This window comes from Arachis ipaensis, chromosome B09, assembly GCF_000816755.2.
Source record: "Arachis ipaensis cultivar K30076 chromosome B09, Araip1.1, whole genome shotgun sequence".
Taxonomy (NCBI): Eukaryota; Viridiplantae; Streptophyta; class Magnoliopsida; order Fabales; family Fabaceae; genus Arachis; species Arachis ipaensis.
Genome location: NC_029793.2, coordinates 145,940,850 through 145,948,273, shown reverse-complemented (window position 1 = coordinate 145,948,273; position 7,424 = coordinate 145,940,850). Strand labels below are relative to the sequence as shown.

General features: G+C 37.1%; 1 protein-coding gene across 2 annotated transcripts; it reads right to left on the bottom strand.

The window, feature by feature from the left end:
• Nucleotides 3,150-6,232, bottom strand: LOC107618880 (VAN3-binding protein). 2 transcript variants are annotated; one of them, XM_016321055.2, is made up of 7 exons: nt 5,754-6,232; nt 5,582-5,683; nt 5,066-5,507; nt 4,658-4,894; nt 4,521-4,570; nt 4,218-4,275; nt 3,150-4,042 (listed from the first exon to the last, which is right to left on the bottom strand). In XM_016321055.2, exons 1-7 carry the CDS (start codon nt 6,039-6,041, stop codon nt 3,828-3,830), a joined length of 1,392 nt encoding a protein of 463 aa, XP_016176541.1. In that variant the 5' UTR covers nt 6,042-6,232; the 3' UTR covers nt 3,150-3,827. The 2 variants fall into 2 exon arrangements, with proteins under 2 accessions (XP_016176541.1, XP_016176542.1); XM_016321056.2 differs by having other exon boundaries at nt 5,066-5,498; nt 5,754-6,226.

Genomic DNA, 7,424 nt, shown 5'->3' with positions numbered 1-7,424 from the left:
CATGAACTCAGATAACTATAAGACCCAGCATTCACCATCACCACTTTAATTTGGTTCTTTATTCCCATCCATCAAACCTCTTTTCATCTTATATATAATGACTAATTTTAATTATATACATATAAATTCTTGTAAATGGATATGGATCATTTTCATCAATTTAACCAGTACTAAATAGCAAGCATGTACATTATTCTAGGTCACACACAAATATGGGGGTAACTTGGATTAGAAATTTTGCCTATTATGCATTTTATTTAGAGAAAAGAACAATGCTGCATAATACTTTTATGGTCTTATCATTTATGAACAGTGTGTGCAGAACCCTTTTTGTTAAAAAATAAATATATAAAAAGAAATACTAATTTCATTGAGATAATATACGAAAACAAACCCCTCTCTCCAGGGGTCTGGGGTCTTTTTCAACCTGCAATGCGGCAAAATATTCTAGTTGCAGTTTTTAATGGAATTCTGTTCAGATGGCTCTATGTCCAGATTCCTTTTTGGCTTCTTTTTCTTTATTTCTTTTACATTTCAATTTTAATTTTTAATAGGGTAATAAAGTAATGATTGCCTTGTTTAATTAATTTGTTGAAGCTAATTAAGAAATGGATGTAGTAATAAGGCGGATTTGGTCAAATGAATTGTGTGCATTCAAAGAACAAAAACTTGGACTGGTATCTAGAAAGTAGAAACAGCCATGAATAATAATATCTTGATTAATGATTAGTGATAACTGTTTACATAGGATACGAGTGAAAGTGATGGAAGTGTGTTAAGAAACATGCAACGTTGTTTGTGTAAGCATATGGGGGATAGGGAATCTCTGACATTCTGAATAGCATCACATTGCACCTGGAATTCGTGACCCACTTCCCCTGCTTCCTGTCTCATCCCCCCCAAATTAAACACACCTTCTCCCTTTTCTAAACATGATTGCCAGAGTTAGAAATGAATGGTAACTTTTTACTAGTGTCATTATAATGTACACAGCCTAATCTGATAATTATCTTCATGATTTAAATTTGTTACACATTTAATATGTTAAAGCAACTAAATTTTTGTTCCAAATATCTTCTCCCACGAGGCCACAACAAACAATACGTCTTGTCTTGTCCATCACATTTTATTCATCATGAATGAGGGGATGGGTTACTGAGATTTTTACCAAAACTTAGTCACCAATTGAAGCCTTTCAGAGCCATATTCCAGTGTGCATTTTCATCATTGTTTCACACTGCTATCGCTGATCATATGGTACATTTGTATCATGTCATCTTAAAAGCAATTTATTCTTGAAAAAGTAGGTTCTTTCAAGTAGAGGATTATTGATGTCATATATTTAACCATTAAGATTTAGATTTTCAATGTCAAATTAACGTAACACTATATATACACATAAACACTTTCCTCGTCTTAATTTGTTAGATGCCGCTGAAATAGCTTGTATTTTTTTTTTTACTTTAATCCCGTTTAAATATTCCCCAAAAAAAAAAAGAAAAAAGAAAAACTATCATACATATATTTTTTCCGACAAATCAATGGCTAATTCGTCGCAGATCTGAGTTGAGCTCCATTTAAAGGTCTGCCGCTGGCCAATAGGTTGCTGAATCCCAACACTTACTTAAGCGGACGAGTGAACTGACCACTTGACCAACCCAAGTTGGTTGTCAGTCATATATTTTTGGTCATGAAGTAAGTCACATTTTATGAGAGCATACAAATAGTTTCTTTTCTTCTCTTTTTTGTTGGGCTGAGATTCTTCGTTTTACAAGGTGTGAAGCACAGAGTGGACAACGGAGGAGAATAAATAAACCAAAGCCCGAAGCCTGCTTCGTTGTTCCTCCAAATTTGGGCCCAAAACAAAATAGTGCTTGTGAGTTACATAATGACCAGAAAAAAGGAAAAGAATTTTCTGTGACGTAGAAAAGAAAGCATTAGCTTCTTTTTTTTTTTGGGCTTGAGCATTAGCTTACTTACTTGCATGGTTGCTCTTTTCTTAGCTTTTCTTCACAGGCCGTATTATCCCACTTTTTGTGGGCTATAATGATGGGCTTTATCTCCTTTACTACCGAGACAAGGTTAAGATTTTGGGCCAACTAGCCCATCTTCACATCAAGGATTTTCCACCTTTTGTCATCATTTATTTTGTTTACTATCACACACAGCTTTGGGTTTCATCAAAGTAAATAACAATGTTTAACCAAGATTCGCGTTGAGAGTTTTGAATTGCCTCTTTTTAATCAATCAAAATGTTAAACACATGAATTAGATTAAGTGAAAGCTAAATTAGGGTGTTAAATGGCTGTGGTGGCAAAGGGTGTCACAAGTATCAATCAAGTTTGCTAATAGTCAAAATCAAAGGAGCAATAGATGAGTTTGATCTCCCTTGTCTATTTCACCGACTATAGGTCCACTCCTATTAATGCTGAAAACTATAGCATATTGGTGCTACATGATTTTCTTAGCCCAACATGGTATGGTACCACTAACTACCAAAAAACTTTGATTTCTTACTGTTCCTGCAGATCTACTGAATCTCATTACTTGTATTCAGGTCCAACTACCCTGCCTAACCAACCCAACATGATTCACCGTAATATGGAACTCAATACATTTATATGCAATTTTATTAAAACGGAAAAGACGAAACAGTGTCGTACTCACGGAGTAAACATAATTGACGAGGACATATATGGAATAATGGTTTTCTTTTTGGTTAAATTGTTTTCGAATATTTCTTTTTTTCCCAACAGGGCATTCAAAGTAATTGTGTCAAAGAGGGGCCGGGACATATGGATAATGGCCTTATTGTAATGTATACATTAATGTTTGCCATCTCTTGCTCTAGAATTCAGTACGAGACACGTTGCTAACCGTAACATGAGCGATAGGACTCGACTATTAATATCACTGAAAGTGACAATTCAGTGTTTTGTAGCAACTGCAATATCCAAATGCACAACATTGGTAACTGATGAAAGGTACAAAGAAAGTGAAAGAGGTTCCAGTAACATTTTGTGCTAGAATGATGAACCTCAATACTAAATATCCATTTTCCACTAAGACTAATACATATAAATTTCTCAAATAACTTTTAAGGAGTAAGGGCAAATAAACATAACAGTCACATTAGCTTTTTACATTTGATTATATAAAAAATAAAAAAAGGCAGGGCTTACTCCTTAGTCCATGCTGCGAAGCATTTAATCAAGACAAGTAGAATCCGAAGGCAATGATGACTCTCTAAGTGGAAGAAACAGTTACTAAGAATTTTAGAGAATTAGAGATCCAATCCATCAATCATAGCTCAGACATTTTTTTTTAATTGTATTTAGTCACATGGAAATCTAGGATTATGTTCACTTTCTCTTAATATATCCAAACCACATGTACAAACACCTAAGATAAAATAATAAGGATTAAGGCCTAAGGGGGTAGGTGTCTTTGTCTTCAATATATATATTAAACCTTCTCTCCTCCAATGTGATCCTTGCCTTTTTGACTGCCCCCACAGTCCAAGAGACTCATTTTTTCTTTCCAGAACAGTGTAAAAACCAAAAAAGACCAGGCTTCACATGGTGATCACTCACCAAGGTTCCAATAACTTTCACTTTCCTCATTCAGAAAACCCAAAAAACATCCAAATCCCCATAACGTATAATATATTTTTCCAAAGACTAAAGTCACCCCATCTAGCATTTTACTTTGCCTTTAGTTTCTCCCTTTTTACAATGATCAAAACCCCACCACCATGTATACCAAAAGATCCTACTATAACGTTAACACTAATAACCCCACACAATCAAGTCATAACTGAAGCAGGATCATATTCTGTTTCTGCTGTTCTTTTCTGCAGCAATAGAGAGAAGCCTTGTGACACCTTGAGTCCAAACATCATATTCCCTCTGATTTCTGCACTCAAATTCAACAACACCGCGCATTACAGTTTTCAACCCGAAGTAGCGGCGGTTCTCGCCACCTTCGAGTAAATGGCGGCCAGGCCAGGCAGGCATATCCTTGATTACTTCAAGCACCACATCTGTTAAAGGCAAGAGATGGAATTAAAGAACACCACTTTAGATCTTTAGATCCTTTTATCAACCCTTTAGTGCGCTATGGCCTTTCACAAATCCCCAAAATGGAATAAGACCCACCTCCGAATCTGATATCAAATAATTAGTTAAGAGCAAGACAAAAAAGGAATGAAAACTCACTCTTTTTCTTTTTTGTAATGGTCCCAGCAACATGCCTGCTCTTCATCTTCAGAATAACCTTCAACACAAGTAAATAAAAAGATTTTTAGAAAAAACTTCCAAAGAGGTAAAGGTTACAGTTTTCTATGAAACGAAAGTAAATCCATCCGTTCACTGCTTCATATCATCCTAATTGCCCCAACTCACAACTTCATATCATTAAAACTTAATTGAATCTTGACTAATTTAGTGATTACTTGTCCTCTAGAATTTAAAGTACAGTATCTAAATTGTAAAACAGAAAAGGGGGGAAACAAAACCCACCTGATTCATGCTGTTGATATACACAGATACAACTTTCCAATGAAGATCACCTGCATATAATTTTCAATCCATATTCACTTCAAACATAAAACAAGAAAAAGTATGTAAAATAAGAGAGTAAATTTTAGGGAAAATACCTTTGCGAGTGCGCTTAAGGAGCTCAGAGCCTCTGGCTAGTAACTCTCTACTGCAGATGCCCAAGAAATTTTCCTCCGGGGCAAGTTCACCGCTGAAGCTACTGTTAGAACTACCATTGCTACCACTACCACTATTATTAACAGAACCACCCAAATTTTTCTCAACAGGAATTACTGCTGCAATATTCCAAACTTCCTTCAAGGTTCTTGCTTTCAATGTGGCAGCCCCACGCAAAGCTGCAATTCAATTTCAGGCCACACAATTATAAATGTATAAAAAAAAAAGTTAAAAACACAATTGGCAATTTGGCATAAAGAAACAAATAAAGTTAATAAACACATGTATTATTATATTAATAAAGACAAAGGAATGTTCATTCAAAATTATGAGATATCATTATCATGTACCTGTTGCAGCTGCGGCAGTTAGAGTCATTATATCACCGGCTGACCGAACGTTCACGGCGGAGCTAACCACCGCCGCCAGGTGTTCCCTTTCGGCACCCATGGCCTCCGCCGCCTCGACGCACTGAGCCGCCACCAGCGTGGCGGCCGATGCCACCGCCATATCAGTCTTAGCCATGTGCTCATCTTTGCCGGAGCCGGATGAGGCGGCCGTGGCGGCAGCGATAGCGGCAATTGCAGCGGCTACACCGGCAACGGAGACAGCAGCGTGAAGCTGAGCATTATGAGCCCTAGTCTCCTCTTTCCTCTTCTCCTTCCTGTCCTTGAGCCACCTCCCCACAGTCTTGCCACCACCGGCACCGGAAGCAGCGGTGGTTCTGAAATAAGTATTGAAGGCGGCATTGTTGTTTGTATTGTTATTGGTTTGTCGGTTATACTGCAGAGACTAATGCATCCAACGAGTTTAGGAATATGCTTAAGGAAGGTTAGTTAGTTAGTTAGTTAGTTAGGTAGTAGTACCTTGATATCGTCGAGATCGGAGGGGGAAAGAGGGGGACTATCTGTTCCGTTGAGAGGGCCACTACTGTGCGAAAGCCTCCCTGAGGTTCTCGGAGATACTTCCTGCCAAAGAACTGTCATTATCCGAAGAAGACGAGGAAGAGGAAGAAGATGAAACGGCGGTTCAACTTACAGATTGTGACATGATGCGCTCCATGACCATGAGGGAGGTTTCTGAGCATGCGAATGAAAACGGCTTCCCTGAGACGCTGGCAGAGGACTCTTCAGACTCGGCGGCGCCATCCTCGTCTATGGCAGCGGCTGATGGCGGCTTGGAGAGGGCCTTGGAGACTTCCATGGCAGACACGCTCCATGAGCGGGACAGGTACTCCATGGGCTCGCGTGGGGTCTCCGGTGGGCGGAAGATGGGTGCGGCATGGAGCTGATGAGGTCCCCAGGGTTGGGATTGGGGGTTGTCCATGGCTGTATATATTTTGTTATGAAAAGAAGAGAGAAGGAAGGGTTGTCAGTTATGATGAAAGGAGAGTGGCGCGTCGAGAGAGAGAAGAATTGTAATCGTAGAGACTGGAGAGACAAATCAGTGGATTGTATGTCAGTCCTCATATATAAGGTCAATTTTTTGGATATAAATAAACGGAATCCCCTTTTATTCTAAACTTTTTTATATGCATTATTTTCATATATTTCTTCTTTTTTATTATGACTTACTGAATATTTAGAATAATACATCCATATCTTCTACAGGTAAAGAGCTCAAGCAATTTTGTATTTAATAAGGGGTTAAATCGAAGTTTCATTCCCATCTCTGTCTTTCGGAAGAGGCACAATGTTGATTAAAATATTGCACCGATTTTCTATACGAAGACAAGAAGAAGAAAGGAGATAGGGGCTCATAGTGTACGATAGCCGATTGCTCAGCGAGTATATTGGATTTTTCGCCTTTTCTTTTTGCAGTACAACATGCAGAGCAAAATATTTATGCTATTGTGCACATTTTTTTTTGAGTAAATATTTCATCTGACTCCTGACAATTATCTCGAAAGAATAATGAGGTCCTAAAAAAAAAACTCAATTCGGTCTATGATATTTTTTTTTTGGATTGATTAGTCCCTATGTCAAAAAAATAACATTAATTTTTTTTGGCACAGGAGTCTTGTCCTTTCGAGATAATTGTCAGATGTTATTTTGAGTTTTTCTTTTTTTTTTTTATGTTCATATTATTTTGTATTTTGGTTACATCTAATAAATACAGAAATAGAAAATAAAATTAAAAAAAATCACCCAAAAATTAAACTATCTTAACAAAGTTACAGAGACCAATACGATCATTAATATTTCTCCAAAAATTTGAAACTACAGGGGATGAATAAGGAGGTAGAAGATGAATGTTAGTTGGTCCCTTTCATAGTCCATGAAATAATATAATGGTGCGGCAATATTCCATTGAATTGAATGAATTTGGTTAAAAGAAGCAAGGACCAAATAAAGGCCAACTCAATTCACACTCACATACACCTTCATTGGTTCCATTCCTTGTTTGCTTTTTTTTTTTGCGCATATTAAAACTACGCCTATTCGATATCTCCTTTTCCTTCACCCAACCAAACCAAACAAAACACGTAACAACTACTGCAAAATCCCTTTGATTTGTTTTCATTTTAGCGTGTATGAAAACAAAGTAGTTAAAAACATAAAAATATTATATACATACAAAAAATTAGCTATTAAATCAGTTAATTTTGTGACTGATTTTTAGTATACAAATGGTAAAATCATACCCCCGTCAAGGCCTTCATTTTTTACCCGCTAGCAAATTTAACAGTCGATAATGACAAAGTACCGA

Excerpts from the sequence above, each read along its gene's own strand:
- LOC107618880 (XM_016321055.2), bottom strand. The coding sequence starts at position 6,041 with ATGGACAACCCCCAATCCCAACCCTGGGGACCTCATCAGCTCCATGCC. Across the intron at positions 4,895-5,065 it reads AACTGCCGCAGCTGCAACAG|CTTTGCGTGGGGCTGCCACA; the intron begins GTACATGATAAT and ends ATTGAATTGCAG. Across the intron at positions 4,043-4,217 it reads CATTACAAAAAAGAAAAAGA|ATGTGGTGCTTGAAGTAATC; the intron begins GTGAGTTTTCAT and ends TGCCTTTAACAG.